This window comes from Bombus pascuorum, chromosome 10 (genome assembly GCF_905332965.1).
Source record: "Bombus pascuorum chromosome 10, iyBomPasc1.1, whole genome shotgun sequence".
Lineage (NCBI taxonomy): Eukaryota > Metazoa > Arthropoda > Insecta > Hymenoptera > Apidae > Bombus > Bombus pascuorum.
Genome location: NC_083497.1, coordinates 10799238 through 10819785, shown reverse-complemented (window position 1 = coordinate 10819785; position 20548 = coordinate 10799238). Strand labels below are relative to the sequence as shown.

The 20548-nt window shown below is 39.1% G+C and overlaps 1 protein-coding gene across 2 annotated transcripts; it reads left to right on the top strand.

Annotated features, from left to right (window-relative positions):
- Nucleotides 1–2769: 2769 nt before the first annotated feature.
- LOC132911469 (LHFPL tetraspan subfamily member 2a protein-like) lies at nucleotides 2770–20510 on the top strand. 2 transcript variants are annotated; one of them, XM_060968118.1, is made up of 6 exons: nucleotides 2770–2990; nucleotides 18489–18665; nucleotides 18768–18944; nucleotides 19173–19448; nucleotides 19532–19645; nucleotides 19956–20510. In XM_060968118.1, the coding sequence occupies exons 3-6, from the start codon at nucleotides 18818–18820 to the stop codon at nucleotides 20096–20098; spliced, it is 660 nt and encodes a 219-aa protein (XP_060824101.1). In that variant the 5' UTR covers nucleotides 2770–2990; nucleotides 18489–18665; nucleotides 18768–18817; the 3' UTR covers nucleotides 20099–20510. The 2 variants fall into 2 exon arrangements, with proteins under 2 accessions (XP_060824101.1, XP_060824100.1); XM_060968117.1 differs by lacking the exon at nucleotides 18489–18665.
- The last annotated feature ends 38 nt before the right edge of the window (nucleotides 20511–20548 follow it).

Here is a 20548-nt window from a genome sequence, read left to right as displayed (position 1 = left end):
AAACACGATTATCTGTCAGAGTGAATCCTGGACACGCCGCTTTATAAATTAGTAGGTTGTCCGAGAAGTTTCTTTCGTTTTATAAGATAACAATAGATGAACAACAATTTCTGTTTTATATTATTTTATTTAATTACGTACGATCCACTTCGTTGTATTTCTATTATTATGTTTGTGTATAATTTAATAAACTAATATAAAACAAAAAACATTGTGCGTCTATTATTTCCTTATAAAACGAAAGAAACTTTTCGGACGACTAATACTTGCCTTCCTCCAGGCGTGCAAAGCAAATGATAATTTTCTTGCGTGTTTGGATTCATGTCTAAATTCAAATCTTGCACGCATCCGATATTTGTCACCATTTCCGCAATTTGCATAACACCGAACGCATTTATATTGCAATTTGGCAATCTATGAAAATGTTCGATCATTTCTTTGACGAACGTAAACGTGGTACGTAAAATGTAAGCGAATAATTATTTGGTTTACTTCAATACTGTGATAGTATTATATTTCTGCATCGTAGAATTCAGTGCATCTAATAAGCAGATGGATACTTCACGGCGTGTAACAAAGTAAAAATGAATTCAAGGATGTGCGCTTGTTTCAACTTCTGAATTGCGGATTTTTATGCGTCTACGAGAGATTCAAAAATGCCAAACTGCACGGAATGTGCATAGTACGTAAAAATATATGAAATATCCAAAGCGGAATATTTGCTATAATATTTAGTAGATGGTTGTTTAAGTTTCGTTCTTTTATAGTTACATTTACAAAATTATTAATTTGCATAAATATCCGTAGGTTATTTAATTATATTAGGAAGAAAACTTCGTTTTAGAAGATACTTATCTTTGCTTTCAATTTTCACTGGAGTCACGAGTTTTCTATTTGGGTAAGTTACATGAAAAATTGGCGATCCGTCGTCCTCGAGTCTTAAAATATTCAAATTACCATGAAGATTTACAGCTATTCTGATTTTGATTCGAATTTAGAGACGATTACTTTTCGGATGTTGTCGATAAGCTATTGGAGACACGAAAATCCGTAAGATTCTGCTGTTTTCAAGATAATTTATTGTTAAAAGATGCATCGATCTTATTAAGAAATTATGATTAAGTTAGTGAATTTTAAGGAAACGCTTACTACGATTCTAGGCAAGGGATATACGTTATACTCGTGCGCGTGTTTTAAAAAGTCGCTCACAAAATTTTCATGCAAATTCCTTGTTGTGTCGCCTATTAATGTAACCATGTAACGATATATTTGCTAAATATAAATATAAATATAAATATTTAAATATTTACCTCCAATCGACGACGCTTTATCTCGAGCAGAAGCGGTGTATTTGCTCCTCTTATCTACCATGATTTTATTTCGTAGAATTCTTAACACGATGTTTATTAGCCAGGTTAAAACCAACTGCTGTCAAAGCCACCAGCAAGTGAACGTCGAATTTTTTGGAAATTTAACATACGTACGTCTGTAGTACAACAAATAATATATAGTTTCAATAGTTGTGAAGCTAAACGTAAAAATTAATTCAGTGTCTTTCTGTAGATAAATTTGTCATTTATTTATCAATTTCGCTCTTCGACCAATCCAGGTTTTCTTACTATTAATCGAACAACAAAAATTATTTGTTAATGCGTTTCGAAATTAAGTTTACACCGCACCACAGTTTAGAAATATTAAGATCGATATGGTAAAATCCTAAAATATATGGAGCGAGACGATATTTAAATTTAGAAAATTATTCAATGTAAAGACGCTGGATTAATTTCTATAGCTGAAACGATATTACGATCAACACAGAATGGATTATATGTCATCGTACAGTGTATTTCATCGAAGCGTTTTGTCTCAATATTTAACCATAAAATATCACGCTATAGTTAAGTGTTTTGTTTATTATTCTGCGGACGAAGCGACGAAACATTACACCAGGCGGTAAATCCATAAATGCTGGCGCCTTTAAGCCCTATAAGGCTATAGAATACCCTCTCATAAACCATCCACCCCATGATGGTTGTAATCGGACGCCAAAAGGATGCCAGGGTGACACCCTTGGTAGATGGAAAACGATGAAAAGCAGCGTGGACGAAAGTATCGAGCGATTTCTGGAAGCGCGATGTAATGGAAACTATGGAAAGCGGCGCTGACATCATGCTTAACAGCTTGTGTCACGATTTTATGGGATTAGGTTCGTAAACGCCAGGCTTTCGTTAAAAGGGTGATTACGATAATGTCTTGTTCTCATTTCGAAATATGCACAGGATATTAATCACGAGAAGTGCTCTTTTGTCATTAACAGTCCTCGTTAATTACAATCGCTTATCAAATTGTCCTACTTTCTTTTATCTATCGTGCGGTGCAAGCTATTAAATTTGCAGAATTATATCGTTCGTGAATATCAAGACGCTTGGATTCCAAGGATTGATAGAAAATCTATATCGTTTTTATAATATCGAGTATATAATATCAAGCGAGTTTAGCTTCCGACTAGGAGGATTCAAAGACGGTTTTAAATGGAAGTATTATTACCTAAAGATTCACAGAATCTGTTCATTCTTATCACGAGCCTGCTCGTCGTAGATACAAGAACTACGGATCGTAGAAAATCCGCTAGAATTTCACTCTCTTCGACGGTATATTTCCCCGAACCTTGCAACGAGTAGCGTAATAAAGTAAATAACACGAGGAGGCCCCGCGTCCCACCAACAAACAGGTCTGCGTTCACGATCGCCACGCGTTATAGCGGCGATCGCGAGCCGCCTCGGGTTCAGTTCAGCTCGGCGCTTTGACCGCGCAGCTCCGTGTCCAGGAAAAAAGCGTCGACTACGCGAGGCCTTTGACAGGAGAAACGGCCGCTTGACAGTTCCGTTCTCGACCACGAATAGCCACTGACTAATAAGTATTTCCTCTAGTAACCGAGTGCGAACGTTCGTCGCTATCCAACTTTACGTTCAGCAGGAAACGGATCGGAGGTGAGTGAAATTGCCCTGAGATTTATTTGTTTGGATTTTCGTTTCATTGAAATTCACGCGACTTTGCATAGCCGAGGACAAAAGTGGACGATACGTGTCCGGTAATTGAATATTTATTCCTTTTACACTCTGTTGGAGCTGAGTTATCGAGAGAAGCGAACAATAGAACGAGCGAGTCCTTTGCGATGCAAAACGGACCCATTGATAGTCGGATCTCGAATGACACGCGATCCCTTAAAGCCAAACGCAATTGACTTTGCTTTGGACGCGAAACAATTGGTACAGCCCCTCAGCCAACTTGGAGATGCTTTAACTATTTCCACACGAGATTTCATTTAATACAATCGTTATTTTAATTTGTTATACAAAATATAATTTGTTGTACGATATGAAACTGTTCGAATATTTTCGATAGGTTCATAGTCAAAATTGGACTTAGGATAATAATAATAAAATGAAATTGTAATAAGAACTTAATAATCTTTCGATGAAGTTTGATTCTTTGACTCGCATAATCGGACTCTAATCTGGCTGTATAGGAATTGGAAATCTCGGTTTGGTTCCTGAACTGAATCCTCGCGATTAATAAATTTACGATATGATAAAATATAATACTTTTTTTGAACTTGTAACTCGGTAAATTCGGGTCCTTGATGTTATATCGTGATAAATAACAAATACAAGATAAGATATTGAAATACACTATCGAACACTATCGACGATACGGATGACTCTTAGAAGATGTGCTCGAATGCGATTTGCGTGGACTGTGTCTAAGACTGCTACGTGTCTTGAGGTTGTTCTGCAGGTTTTGTAGATAATAGGGTCGTGGATGAGTAGTCTACCTTTTTCTTTGACTTATACCTTAGACAGTCAAACGGTCTTACAATCAAGCCTCTCGGAAGATAAATTGATCGACTCTGCTTCTTATCGCTTATTTAATTTCGTTATGTAAATAATCGATTGATATTCGACTCTCAAGAAACAAATATTCAGTTGCGCAAGTCCATTCATCGCGAAAAGACGACACAAGTAATAGTGAATTCTGGCATAAATTTAAAAAGCAGAGCGTTCGTAACATCGCTTTTCTATACGTCTCTGATCATTTCCTTAATTTCATTGCATAAATACACGATCGATATTCGATTCCCAAGAAACCAATAAGTTTAATTCCACAAGTTCCATAAGTCTCAAAATGCCACAAGTAAATAGTAAATTCCAACGTGAATTAAAAATAAGAAACAGTGTTTATAATATAATTTTTCTGTACTTTCCTGATTGATGTGGCTTCTGCAGGGTTCAATTAAAATAAGTATAGCCCTTGGAAATGAAAATATTCAAATGACACAAACAATTTCGACAATATTCTGTTACTTGTCGCTAATGTTTTCTTTAACGAGTCGTTACGTCTCTTTAATGGGACCAATTACGTACCGGAAGCGGAGGATAGAGTGCAGAGAGCGGTGCAGGCGCGTGGAAGTTGTGCAATCTTTGAATTTGCAAAGTGTGGAAGCGCGAAGTTCACCGAACGCGATGTTAATGTATCTATTCCTCCATTTCTCTCTTTCTGCCACACACGTGAACCATCTCTGGCCAATTGCATTAATTTACGACTGTTTACATCATGAGGCATCAGGGTGTGCCATAAAGCCAGACCTACCACCATGAATTATGCATCGTAGGGTGGTTTCGGCTCTTCCCTCTCGTTTTTTTTGCTCTATCGTGCGCAACAGCTTCACGACGCGGCGAAATCATTATTCTGATCGTAATTTCACAGGAAAAAAGGAAAAAGGAAAAAGAAATCACGATCCAAAAGCGCTTTTAATTTTTCAAATTACGTATTCAACGTGTGGTCGTTCGAGTGTCGTTTTTCTTAATGAATTTATTTTGAGGAACAGCAGACCGTTAAATTGAGACGAATTACGCTTAAACGAAAGCGACAGGACAACGATTAATTAATCGCCTCGGTCATTCGTTTTTTGCCTGTCTGCGGCTGCGTCCCCCTGTTTCTCAAGTTCAATTTTTTTAAATCACCATAGCGGAACGGTTAAATTACTTCGTAAGCAGTTGGATGGTGCGTTCGACTGTCAGTGAAACGAGATAGCGAGGATGTTTCGCGTAACAGTAGTGTCAAATACCACACAGAAACCTGTGTAATCTTTTCCGTTAAAGTGCAGTTTCTTCGCGTCGGATCCTTCTTGGCTCGATACCATCGCCTTTCCGGCAAAAATTCCAGTCTCTTGCTTTCAAATCTTCAGCGTCTTGGTACCTTTGTTTGCTCATAAAATTGTAGTTTCCTAGTTTCAAATCTTTTTCCATTCGATACTCTAATTTTGTAGAAAATTACGATTTGCTTATGGTGGAACAAAAAGCGTCGCGGGTCTCGCTTTAAAATTATGGTTTCTTCTGTTCAAATATTCGTTGAACCTATAGATTCACCTTTTCAAAAAAGATTACCATATGCTCCACGTTTATGCTTATCGAAAGAAGAAAAGTATCACGAAGATCTTAGCGAACGTCTGTGCTGGTGTTTCCGTTTAACAGACGGCGTGCCATCGTGATAGTAAACCTCGAAATTCAAAGATCTGGTTACGATCTGGTAAACCACGGGGATTCTGGACCACGAGGACCATGTCTCTCGACCATACTGTACTGCAATCGGCTATGACAGTTATTACGTGCTGAACGAAACAGTCCGCAAAGGTATTTCTACGATGTAATAACGCCTCCTCCGAGACAGAGACATGTTCTCACAAAGATACAGTCTTTGCCATTCGATTTGCTAAATCGTCGAATTCGTAAACGTGAAAAATGCTAGAATTCTTAGCTGCAAGCTCGCTGAATGAAGTTATCTTTAAGAAGAAACGAATGATATCACACGTGCACCAAATCCTAGTAGTAGTTGCCTGTTATCAAAAGATTGAAATTACTATTAACATGGGAATTTCTTTGTAAAGCGAGACGCCCCGATAAACCGCAAAAATCCGCGACAGAAATTTTTCCTCGTGCAAGCTTTCCGTCTAAATTCTTCCCCATTATAAATACTTCTCTATACAACTAGATACAATTTGTAATAAATGTCTGCTTCCTTAACATGGTTCTAATAATCTTCCGCGATGGGATAAACTTCGCTAAACATATGCGTCAATTAAATTACTATTTTATTAGGATGTCCGAAAAGTTTCTTTCGTTTTATGAGGAAATAATAGACGCACAACGTGTTTGTTTTACATTATTTTGTCGAATTACGTACGACCCATTTTGCTCTGTTGAGATAAACACCGCGACATTTCACAGACTTGGTTTCACGTTTGTACGAAGGTACACTGTTGTAAAAAGCACGTTTGCGAAAGAAAGACACTTTTCGGACAACCTAATAGTAACTAGTTCCAGTGGCAACGAACTAACATCAGAATTTCGCAAAATGAGACGCTGGAATGGAGGATAACGATGATAGAAATTCCTCTGGAAGCTAATTCTCGATGAGAGCATGCTGCATAATCTTCTATACCATTAAGAGCACGAAACGATATCGAACCGTTAGAACGATCGAGAGAGCTGTTGCGAAAGCTCACGAAAGGGACTCGTTACCGAATCCGTTTTCGCTGTCACGATATGAATCGTAGGACAAATATGGTCGATGGCATAAAGTATGCTCGACGTACTCTTGGCCGTGGTCTAGCCATTAAAGCTTCCCAATAAGGCAGCTTTTACGCACGCACGTGAATACATGCGAACGCATGGACGCCGTTTAGACAGAATCGAGGCTCCTTCTCGCGTGGGAAGCGATAGTATTTCGATATTACCCTTGCAAGCGTGGACACGCGTGTCTCAACAGTCTCAACGTTGATACACACTCGAGTGTACGTGCTCGCGCGTTTATTCGAACCGGCTTCTGTGAGTACACAGAGATGCGTCATCGATATATATATATAGGAAGAAAATATGTACTCTGGTCATCAATCGTGTATCGTCGTATACGTGTGGTTAAATATACGGCTCGTTTGCAAATTGCATTTCACGCGCCTCCCAATCAACCTCTGATGGTATTCGCGTCTTGAGAGACGAACGACCAGTGCAACGTTTTCAGCAGTGTCTCACGGTATAATGATTTAATAACGAAACTACCGGAACGATTAAAGCGACCGATTTGTAATTTTTCGTAGAAGATTTACAGGTTTACAGAGGGTGTCTCATTTTAATCGACACGAGGAAGATTATTCTCAAAAGAGTTTTGAAATAAAACTTATTTCGTTTCGGAGGAAACATCTTGCGATGGTCACAAATCTTATCTATGTAGACGTGTCTTTGAGATTGCAAGGTGATTTGTAGTTTTCTTAAGTGGAACTATACGTTTTCTTTTTATACGATGCAGTTTTTAATTCTCTACAAAAAAGTATCGAAGTATCTGTATCTGAAAATGCCTAATCTAACAGATAGCTCAATGTGAATTCTATGGAATCGAGTGTACGAAAGACAAGCAAAGAACATGAATATAAAAGCACTACGTTATCTTTCCTCGTCTTTCATACGATAAGTTTTACAAGATTAAAGTCAGAATATCTTCCGAACTAATCATGTTCCAAGTATCTCGATACTTTTTTGTAAAAAAAATTAAAAGATGCATCGAGTGGTATATAAAAATATGTGTAGTTCCATTTGAAGAAACAAAGGTTACTTCGAGATCCTCGAAGCACGTTCACCTAGATAAGATTTCTCACCGTCGCGCGGTCTTTTCCTCGAAACAAACTAAGTTTCACTTTGAAACACTTTTCCGAATGATGCATAGTTCGTAAGATATTTGTATGGGACGATTAAAACGAGACACCCTGTACACAGAGTGTTGCAAGTTCAAACGACCAAGCTTCACTAAAACACGTTGCACGAGTAGAAAGAAGAAAAAGATGAAACGTGAACATATGCCCTCAAACGTCTTATTACACCGAAAAGAAAGTTGATTTATGCGTCCATTTCAAAATGCCATCCCCTTTTCGAGTGTAAGCTTCGCATCGTACGGAAATTGAGTTTGTCGCTCTCCGAATTTCATACTTATCTTGCTTCAGATCAACGAATGCGCCATCGATCCTTTCTATTAGTTCTTGTCGCGAATCGACTCTTGTACGATACACAATCGCTTTCACTGTTCCCTGCGGATAAAAATCCATAATGTTGCAAGATCTGGCGATCTCGCGGACCAAATAATAACGCGCCCTCTCCGACCAATTCGCCTTTCGTGATAATGTTCGTCCATAGCTTTCAGGTTTCATGTTTCTGCTATAACGTTTTTACTAAACGTTCGTACATTATAGTATTAGGTTGTCGGAAAAGTTTCTTTCGTTTCATAAGGTGATAATAGACGAACAACAATTTTTGTTTTATATTATTTTATTGAATCAGGTATGCTCCGTTTCGTTCTATTTCTATTATTACGTTCGTGCATAATTCAATAAACTAATATAAAACAAAAAACATAGCGCGTCTGTTATTTCCTTATAAAACGAAAGAAACATTTCTGACAACCTAATACAATATTTACGTTTATATAATATCATTTTCTTATCTGTAGTCGTAGAATATACCGTTTAAATTTAGACCACTGCGTAGATTTGATCGAGCGAGCACCGGTATTTAACTGGAAATCAAGGTACGTAGAGTTTTTAGAAATACTAGAAGCTATATATTGAATTTAACAGTAGCGATACTGAAGCGATTCGAACGAGGAATCGTAATTTTTCGTAGGAATTTTATGGATTGATATATACGTAGGTTCGCGTTGCTGACAGCTTCTTCGATGATATACCAATGAGATACCAAACATGGCTACATGTCAATGGTTTTAAATTACACGTATAGATACAGAGACGCACGACACATCAGCCGAGGTTTCTCCAATGAAGATGATATCACTCTGCTTGAATGAATTTGAGTTAAGTACACGTATAAGCATGGATGCGCGACACACGAGCCGAGACAGCTGTCTTTCTATTTCATTGAGTCTTAAATATTTCTCAGCCCCGTTTCCGATTTACTTAACAAGCGAGCGAACCAAAAACAGATAACAGCCAACAGTCGTCGGATTTCGTCGTCGCGTTCGTAGCTCTTTGGATATCTTCGGCCTTTGCAACGCTTGATCCATAAAATGCGCGGAGTATACAGCAGATAGTAAAATCGTACGAAATACTAAAACGAAATGTTTCAAAGCAATCTATAATTCGATAATATCTATGGAAATACGACGTTCGTTTCTGGCGTATGTAATTCTAACGTTAGGTGGATTTTATTCGAATAATTGAGAAATTTATGGAAAGTCAGATCGTTCGAGGGATCGGTAGACACATCGCTGATCGTCGCCACCGGTACGTTAAGAAATCTTATAGCGGCTTTAAAATAGAGTAATACGGTTGAAAATAGAGTAACGAGACGCAGAAAATAATTGCAAGCGGCGCAACATCCTGCAGCTCTTTGTAAGTACACGCTTCAAAGCGTGAATCGAATCGCGTCTTCGTACGCGAGCTCGCTTTGAACTGGCAGGCTTGACTACATTACGGCCACGCTTGCCTGTAAATTCACCTTTTCTTTCTTCCTTCTTTCTCTTTTTTTTTCCCTCCAAGAGGAGGGCTCTGGCCACTTTTTTTCCTGGTACGTACCTAACAGAGGAATGCGGGCGACTCGTGTCCGAGGAGGAGCTGCACGAACAAAGGGGAGTACCCCGATTTCTGTCGGCAGATAACGCGTTGTCGTTCTCGGTCTTAAACTGGGTCACACGCAAATGGATTTTCATGATAATTCTTAATTAACGCTCGTGACGATACGTCAATTAGGTCGCTAATTGACTAACACGATAAATCAGTCGTCTGGTTGATAATACCGACGTTTATCGTTAACCTTCGATCACTGGCGAATTTTCTTGATATATTTGCAACAACTTCCAATAGAGCTTGCTCAAGTTGCTTTCTAATGATAAATACAGGAAAAAGAAAGTCAATATACATCCCTGTTCCAAAGTGCTCGAGTCGTCGTCACCAGACTCTTTATGGGAATTCGTATTTTTACCATCACGATTTTTCTTGTTATCCGATTAATCAATTTTTCAATTTTTGTTAATACGAGAATTTACATAGAGTTAAACGAACGAAAGAAATAACAAACAAACGAACGAACGTCCAATTTTAAATTAAATTTTGAAACCGGTTATTTGTCCAGACCTGGTTAATGTTAAACAAACAGAATGGAAGGAGAAATTTGTTTCATCTGTAACTTGGATATTCTACTTGTTTTTATCGTACTATATGCATTTTCTGCGCTCTGCGGCTTTCGATTCTCTGTCGATGCATAAATATCACAGGCTAGTTACTATGTAGCTCTTATATCTGCTTCAAAATTGCAAAGAGTTAAGGGTTAACTATTAAAAGATCATTAATCTCTATACATTCTACCCGACAAAGCAGGCTGATATACGCTACTACAATTAGATCGCTGCTATAAGTAGTTCCATTGGATGAACCAAACAGATAGGCTTGATAGATCGGTACGTTGTTCGTATGGCCTTTCGATGAAGATTCGCTTTAAAACAACGATTAGAAGAACAATGTACAAACATAAAAACTGGGTATAAAGATCAAAGTCTTGGTTTTCATAGTTTCCAGACCCGACGAAGTTGGAGATTCCAGTTTCGTGAATTTAATTCCGGTCCCTGAATTATACGTTTCTTCGTTGAGAAATCTCTTTGAAAGACTCTCGCGATAGAAATATTTGAATTTGTTCGAAGCTCTCATCCAGAACGTTGTTCGAACAACAAGAAACCGAGAGTGATCCTGAGGCTCGTCGGGGACTCTGCTCGTGGCTCTGTTCGTGGTGATGGCAACGCGCGTGCAAGTCGTTCGAAAAGCGAATGCACGGTGCATTCTAATCTTCCAACCGGCTGCACTGATGCAAGCAGCGTTGTTGGCGGCTTCTACCGAGAAAACGAGCCCCCGTGGCAATCTCAACGATCTGGAATGGATTCGTAATCGCTCGTTAATGCGTTTCCAGGGAATCAGAAGCTATACGAAAGTCCAAAGAAAGATACCTTGGGGACAGAACTTGCGTTTCCTTCCGACAGTTTCCTACTTCTCGTTTATATATATATATATATATATATATGCATTCATTAATAAGAAAAAAAAAAAAAAGAAAAAAGAAAGAGAAGAAGAAGAAAGTAAAGAGGAATTTAAAATATCTGTCGGTTTTTAAATATTTCGATGCACACAGTGAGGTTTATCACGCGATTCGTTAGATTTATCTGAAGTTCCCCGAGTTCATAGCACTTTGCGCAGACGGGTTTATCGCGATCTTCAGGAAATGCCCACTTGCGACTTCCACCGAGGCAAGCTGTGATTATTACGCGCCTATTGCAATTTAATAAATTATATTACTCAGAGAGATGCATTTAAGTATTATGCAGTCGAGCGAATTTTGCCGCCAGTTTCAGTATTTCAAAATTAACGCGCGCCGACTGCCGTCTTAGTATGCTCGTATAATACGAAAGAGAGAATGCTTCTTATTAATTCCTTAATTTTATCGTACAAGTACGCGATTAATATTCAATTTTCAAGAAACAAATATCTGTTTGCGTGAGATCATTCATCGTTACAAAAATGCGACGAGCTGTGTGCTCTTGTTATTTGATTATACTCCGTGGGAGGTACTCGAAACGACCACTTTGCGTTTCAACGCAAGCCTGTGGACGTCTTAGGATTTATACGACCTATACATTCGATACACGACTGTCACATACGTTAATAACGACGAGGCCCATTTATTTTGTCTCCACGTGCACATCGTTTCCTGTTCCTGCACGGCGTATTCACGCTGTAACAACGTGCAGGAAAAAAGTCGCTCGAAAATGAAAATCTAGCCTCGCTATAATAAATACGTTGGCCCTCGAAAAATAATAATAGAAAAAAGAAAAAGAAGAAGTGGAAGAATCACAAAAAGGAGTAGATCGATAAAAAGTGACGAGTTAGTCGGTAAATTGGACGTTGCGAAATTCGTTGTGACAAGTCATTCGTCATTTTTGGCGTTCGTGTTCCTTCGCGGCGCATTAAGATTCCGAAACGTAGCTATAGCCCGCGCGTGTATGCCAACGACTTTCGCGGACGCGTGTGCGGCTCGCACGCAGTCCCATTTGTACCAACAGTACCAACACGTATCCAGAAATCAATTTATATTTATGATGTATCGAGGCTCGATGACACAGCGACTGGCTATGCTGGTCTCGAACCAGCCGGGGCTAGCAGGAACAAATGGGAAGAGAGGAGGGAAGAAGGAAGGGCAGGAAAGATGGGAACTGGGTGCGAGAGGGAATGAAAAGCGTCAGCCGCGAGAAAAATAGACGCATGAGCAGCATCTTTATTCTAACATCTTTTACTGGACGTGTTACCAACATTCTAAGCGAACCTTCCGCGTGTTGCGAGCAGCAAGTTAATGGAAACTCGATCGAAAGCGAAACAGAAAATCAAACGAAGCTTTTCAGTAGAAATATGTATACGATTGGTATCTTAGATCTTTCAGCGGTTGATAAGTTTTGGAAAGTCTAGAGAAACGAGAATTTGTTTGATCGCAAACGTGAAACGTATCAAATATCGTTAGTTACGCGTGTATTATATTTATATACCATATTAACGTTTATAAAATTGTGCGATGAGAGTAAGAAAGAAATGGAATACGAAGCGTTATGTTAACATCGGAAGTTAATCTGAATTTGTTGAAACTTTGATGCGAAGTTCGAAATTCCTGCTTAGGTATGTATATTTTGCTTCTGTGAATTTACATCGAAGCGTCTTAATCTAAGAAACAGCTGGTTATCTAAATATTTTTGTCAAACTCTGCGAAGCACATGTTCTTCATAAATATCTTCTAATTTTTATACACATCCTCAAACATCTTTCAAACTTTGCCAATAGGGTCGTATCTTGTCATAGGGCTAGCCATGTTTCGCTCGTATTCTATTTATCTTGCACACGTCTGGCCATGTCACTGGATTAATTTCAAATCTACCTGTGTTTCCAACAACCGCGACAGACAACGACGATATCGATGAAAAATCGAGTGGAATAAAAGTTCCAAAAGAATTCCAGGTATCGATATCCACGAAGAGGACAGCGTGACCAGGGAGACGCGTAGTCGGAGCGCGCGATCGGCGATTATCTTAATTGCCGGGCCTAGCTAGATGCGCTGGAAATCACCGTTAAGTTGGTCGTCTTGCTCGTGGTACCTTAATTATCCTGGCGGTCGTTCCACTGGAAAGGCGCCTAGCATCGAACTGTTATCGCGGTGCCGTCGTAAATAGGATTTCGCCTCGGAAGTAATATCGCCGACTCCGTGTACTTCCTGCTGATCGTTCTGATACGCGTCGATCATTGATCTTTAACCCTTTACATTCGGCAAAACGAACTGCTCGAGCATCCGGTAACCATAGCACGCGTGAATGGCCAGCGTGTGAATTATGCAACGATTCTTTTGGTTCGATGTAATCGAATTGAAATCAATAGAAGTCAATGAGAAAGGGAGGACAGTGGTTGGACGAGGTTTCAAGATTAATGACGATTAATTTAGTCGAATAGTGGAAGAATACCGATGAGAACGTTACAATACAGGCAACACTTGGTACTTTTTTTCTTTTTTTTTTTTATAAAGGATACATCGGACGTGGAATGCCGTAGCCTTTTCGAAAGAGATTCATGGTAATAGGCGTGGCTGTTCCAGGAACGCAAATCGTTCTACGGAACTGTAAATCTGCCCGTGAACAAAAGGGAATTCAGCTTGGCAATCCGCTATCGACGAAACCTTGAATTAAAAATCGACGAAATGGAAGAGGGACGCGCGAAACATGTACAGTGTACGGTAATGAGCAAACGTGAACGCATACTCCTTAAGATAGAATTACCTTTTTACAATTCCACCAAACGATTCGATTTTATTTTTCTCTTTTGAAATTGGAAGCAATAGTTTACTAGATACCGCGCAAACAAATTTTTGGAAAAATTCCAGTTGATCGAAATCGCGAAGAAAATAGCAAACGTCGCTTTTCACAATCTGGGCCCGGAATGAAAATTTAATCACAGCCTTTGCGACTTTTAGCGACCTAAAATCTATGTACAGATTCTTACATTTTTGTATATCAATTGATTTAGATGAAATTTTCAACATGTATGTGAATGAAACGAATGTACAAAGTGCGTTGTTCAAATTTTCATTACAGGCTCAGACAGAAAAGTTGTAAAAGTGTCCTTTACTTCTTTTTTCGAGATTCCGACCAATTACACTTTTACTACAATCTTTTTTCCACATCATTTAGTAAACTAATACTTCTAACTTCTCAAAAAAAAAAAAAAAAAAAAGTAAAGTCGTCTAGTCCAGTTTAAAAGAAATTGCTTTGTTTTAAAGGATGTGTGTCCAGTTTTGCTCAGGGCACTCTATGTGTATTGCATATATCGAAACATAATCTCCGCGTAAATTCCACTTCTCTGGTTGTGTTCACAAAAATATAACCTTGCATGAACATAAGCAATCTATCTTATGGCACATTCCACTGAATCTTCAAGAATGAATAAAACATCTCTTCGATGGACAAAAATCGATACTCCATTTTGCATTCTGTTCGAAGCGAACAAATTGTTGAATAGTGAACGTAAACGATGTCAGAATATTGGGAATACAATTTTTGGAGAAATTACAGCGAGGCTTCGCGGAATCGTTTCTCCAAAATATTTAATCGAACGCGATCGGCTGAAATCACGATAAATTACCGTTGGATAAAATCGACAGTGTGCATGCCAGGAGGATGCAGGTAAAAGAAAAAGATGAAACGAGAGGGAGTAGAAGAAGAGAACGAAGAAGAGGGAGAAGAAGAAGGTGAGCCTGGGAGGATCTGTCGATGGAAAGAGGGGACGAAAACAAGAGAGTGGAGAAGTAAGGGAGCACCTGTCCAACAGCTGCCTTGCAGATGGTCTACGTCGTCGCTGGATTATGCAACGTGTAGGTGTCTCGTGTTTCTGTAATCGAACGTTCGATTGTTTCAGATTTCGAAGAAGTTGTTAACGTGCTAATTTCTCAATGGATTTCATATGGTGAACTATAAAACAGCGGGTAATGTTTGGCGATGGAAAATGTTTACGACAAGTTCACAATTTATGATTACACGCGAGAAAGTAGAAGACAGGAAAGACGCAGAAGATTCGTATTTCTTACAAGGATATTTTTAAAAATAGAGGATTATAGATTCCGCCGGTTTCTCGTGGATAAAGAATGCTCGTAAAGCAACGTCCACGGGCCGGAAACGTGTGATTTGAATTTACGAGTGTTAAGTTCGCACTGGCCGTCGACTTACGCCTTTCTGATAACGAGCTGCCGGACAGAGGACCCATTGCTGGATGACTAATGGTCGGAGCCTCTCGTCCAGGGCCACGAGCAGAGAGAAAAGGAAAGATATCGCATTCCGTGATGCGCGAGGCAAGGAAGAAGCTCACCAATGTTACGGAAATCTTATTCATCTCTACTAATTCATCACTTTGCTTTACCTGAGTAAACTGAAATTGAACTGAGACTTCTAACGCGGTTTCCTCTGGTAATTTTATGGAATTTTAACACGTTCGCGATCACAGAGGATTGAAGCAGATGTCCACTATAGATCATGTTTCATTTCTTGTACTTCTGTATAATATATTTGATAATTCTTCTCGATATTCAACATTTCATAATTTTTCCTTGGGTCTACCAACGTGTTCCAGAGGTTCACATTACAACTCGTTTATAAAACTTACGTAACACGTATCTTTGTGTAGTTTACATTAATTTCTGGTACGTCAATTTCTTGTTCATCTTGTATATCAACTAAATTGAAATACCATACATCGTACATAGCTATGTGAGATCAAGTTGAAGCATAGAACTAAATGTAAATTAATTGTGAAGCACGTGTGCCTGGTTAGCGAACGTGTTATAATTCGATCAGAAACCTCGCTGGTCGATCGACTAGAATTTCGTTCCACCTAGTTTACAGGCCCAATACTTTAGCCTGATCCTTTCCAACGAATTAAACATCGAAAATTAATTCAGCAAAGGGGACTCACGTCGAGACAATGGAGCCCTACTGCATTCGCTGAAGGCGTGGCAACCAACAACAATGAACGCAACGATTAAAGTGGAAAAAAAAAAAAAGAAAAAAATAATAGAAGTTGACCGTCGAACGACTGGCGGTCTACATGCAAGCTCTGATCGGTCTTATCTCGTCCGTCCTTCTCCGAACTTCGAATGGCTGCAAGCCAAACCGCGGTTTATTAATGTCACGTGGCGGATGCTAAACATCTTCAACATCATAACAGAAGATACCTAATAACGAAAGAAGAAGAGGTTGCATTAATGCCACATGTTTTTTACAAATACGGCAGATGTTCGATGTTGAAACAAGTTGGAGCAATCCTGCTGCTCCGTGAGGTCACGAGTTTCTATGCCGCGGTGAATCAACGTGTTTCCGGTGTTAGGGATTCATTAAATCCGACGCGAAACTCGAAGACAGTATAAATACAAACAGCGATTAAGGGGCGATCCTAAGTAAACCCGGCCTCTTGAGTGCTTCTAGAGGAGGTCGCGCGCAAGAAATGATAAAAATAAAACTGGCAGATGTACAGCGTGAAACGAATTTAATTAAACATCGCTGCTTCTCCATGTTACTCCACAGGGCGACACAACGCAATTATTACTCGGCGTCTCTTTTCTTTCAATATTTGTTTTCTTCAAACTGTTATTCTATCAATGTAGATGTATAAATACTATCTATTTCAATTTTTACGACAGAAAAATCTATGTTATTTATTCTATCTTTCAATGCGAAGATCGCGAATCAGGACAAATCGTATCTTTACTCGTAGAAGGAAAAGATTGTAAAAATTCATTACAATCCTTCATACGAAATTCATGAATCCTAGAATTCTCTCCTTATATGGTTTTGGAATTATGTATGCGCGTTGTTGCTCGCTTCTTAAAATTCAGTCTTCCGACAGAATAAAAGAATAGCCCAGAGAATGGAGTCAACCAAGAGATCTTTTTCCATACAAAGAACACGTCACATCGTGGCCTACTGATTCGCCACGTTGCGGCTACATCAAAGAGAATCGCTCATCTGGCGCTGAGGAATGAAAGCGATTAAGTTTGCGGGTTTAAAGGGGATTAAAAATCTCAAGGGTCGCGGAGAACAGCATACCTTCAACAACGAAGGGCCACCGCCCACTAAATCATCCACAGGTCCCAAACTTAGGTCGATCTAAAGTTAGAAAGCAAAATAGGTCAGTTCTAAGGGAGGGGCAGGTATCCGATCGATCTTTCTAGCCTTGGTTCTTGGTCACATTAAAACACGAAAAGCCTTCGTCGAGTTGAATCAAATTTTCAAACAAATTCAAATGTATACATAGAGTGGACAAAAATTGCTTCGCTCTTTACCATGAAAATTTTTCTTCGTAATATTGGATTGCGATTCGATCATTCCGTATTGATTTTATGATGTGGTTTTAATACCATACTTTGGCAAGCAGCACATTTTTAATGTAATTTTGTTCAATACGATCATTTCCATACATTTTCAATTAGCGTTTTTTATTGGCCATAATCAATCACGCAGTGTCTTATATAAATCTTCTTAGTCTTCGAAGTTGAAATCGCCAATTTTAAATCTTACAAACTATTTCCCGACAGTCTTATTACAAAGATTTTTTTTCTAATGACAGATCCAACGAGAAACATTTGAAATAGGACGTGCCGGAAGAGTTGTCAAGCGGCCGTCAAACTGAAACAAACCGAGAATTCCAATATAACGATCCCGTGGCAGCTCGAAGAAACCTCTTCTTGCCTTTTTCTCCGATCGAAGTCGATTCGAATCAGCGCGCGAACATGCTCGTCGTTTTACGAGGGGTCGGAAGAAAAGGATGCTTTGTTGGGCGGGCTCGGCTTTACGATTCTCACGAAATCAGAATAAAAAATCGGAACCGGTAACGCGAGAGAAAAGAAACGAGAAAAAGATGTGTATGGCTGAGCTTACGACTCTTCACTTTTAATGCCGGCCTGTTCTTTGGTTCGCGGGAAAAGGACCATACGTAACGTTTCCCCGAAATATATGTGAGTGGCATTTATTCTTGAGCAGTTGCCTGAAAGACTCTGGGCCTGATCGCCGAATCGTTGACCCCTGAAGCCGACTGAATCGCGATAAGGGTGTCCACGAATCATGTTTTCAAACTTGCCTTATAGCACGATCGACTTTGATCCAATTTGCACCAAGTGCGCTCATAGTGTTAGATCGTCACACAAGTAATACGGTCGTTGATATACGGATGGTAGATAAAAATAAAAAATTACCTGTTAGAAATTGATCTGCGATGAATCTTCTTGTTTCTTTATAATTCATCTTTTTCTATTAAGCTTCCTACCCTAATTTGTATAAAACTTTGGTAGTATAACTACTTCCAGTGCTTTAACTGTGAGAAGAGCCGCATTACCTATGGGATCACTTAATAATTGATACTGTCCAACTATGAAGAATGGCAGTCGCTATAAAAATACACAGGTGCTTAAAATTCTGACGTTGTATTTGGCAGGATGTATTTTAATTATGAACCGTGATGTTGAAGATCGATAGCTGAAGCGGTAGAAGCTTATGTCGTTATGTCTTGCCATGAATTGGTTCTTTTAATAAATATTGCCTTTCTTCATGGGTCAGTATAATTCTAAGAGGGAAAAATGTTGCAGGAGGAGATTAGAGCTTGAAGGATGGCATAGATCCACAATTGAACGGCAGCATGTGCTATGTGATAGTCACTAGTCGTAGTTTGCTGTGGACGCTCCTGTCCCTGGCGGCGTTAATGGCAGTTTTATCGGGGCTCATCACTCCAAAATGGCTCATTGGACCTCAGATAAAAGACACGAGTAACTATTTTCTCTTATTTAATCCGTACGTCGTTAGTATATGGTCGAAGGGTGGGATATATTCAACGAAGTTCTTAACGTTGATTGGAATATTAATGACTCGTGTCTACTTCGATGAGACTCCATCACTTTCTCCTTGATATTTCTTGTACAATTTATCGTTCGTTCCTAAACAGAGAAATATATTAGACGAAGGATTAAAATCTTTTTTTTTCTTTTGATCGTTAGAGAATGGAACAGAGTTTTACGCGCCAACAGTCGGAATTTTCAATCGTTGCATCAGGCTACATGGGAAGAAGACTCACTGCGCAAATTTCAACTTGGATGGCTTTGCCACAGATTCCAGCGTATTTCCAGACTGCTGGAAAGCTTCTTACTTCTTCCTGTCTTTTGGTTTGGCGATTATGTCGATGACAGTGGTGGCAGCTTTGGTTGGCTGCTGCATGCAAAGCATCGGCAGAAAGAGCATCTTCAACCTGGCTGGTGTTGCGCAGGTTATTGCTGGTAATATTTCAACATGACACTTCAATTTTGCAACAGCTTATAACTCTGTAAGTTTCTAATGCTACTTCGCTTCTTGCCAACAGGAATATTTTATTTGCTGGGGATGATTTTGTATCCCGCCGGCTGGGGCGCAGAAAGGGTTCAAAGGATCTGCGGACCGGAAGCTGACGCTTTCTACCTCGCTGAATGCTCTCTAGGTAGTAAAAATGTACAATTCTTTACATTCTCAAGACACTTCGACGGTTATGCGGGCAATCAAGATGCTGTGTAGATTAAATCCTTTGCATAAAACTCGACTTAAAAAGATTCATGAATTTTGCCTTTGTAATTGTTGCCCACACTACGCAACATTAAGATATTTAAAATGAAAATAACAATAAAATATAAGAGTAACATAAATCAAGCGATAAAATGAAGCGAATAGAACAGAATAGGGGACGTCTCCTATTTTGATTGCTTAATTAATTTATTGTCAAACAAAAGGGTAAAGGACGTTTTATGTTCCAGGTTGGGCTTTCTATAGCGCCGTGATAGGGGTTGGATTGACGTTTGTTTGTGCGGTAATAAGCGGCCAAGCAGAAAAGTCCACAGCCAGTGATAAAGTTCAGGACAAGATGAACGAGGGCAAAACATTGATCTGCCTCGCGTGAAACTAGAAAAACTGGGGAATGTACGTCATTGATATTTTGGGAATATTTATATTATCTTTGCCGAAAGAGCAAAGAGTAAACCAAACGTTGACAAATGCGACAAGAGAATAGAAGGGAATTTATCGTGGGACCAAATCAAGTTCAAGGTCAGTGATCTTTGTTAGGGGGCCGTTGAACTTTTGCTTCATCGAGTATATATGTACTTATCACAGAAATGATTCTGTTCTGTGCCAATTTTTCCCCAGATTTTCATCTCTATAGCATTATGATTGTTTTAAGAGAAGTACGGTTCAGCTTACTACAGCCAATTTGTATACAAGTAAATGTATATGAAACAGATATTCGTAAGAAATAAGATATAAGAGAAGAATAATACTGTATAAGGAAGAAATAAATCAAGGATATTGTTAAATACTTGTGTCTTCCTACTTTCCTATCATTCGTTTTTCT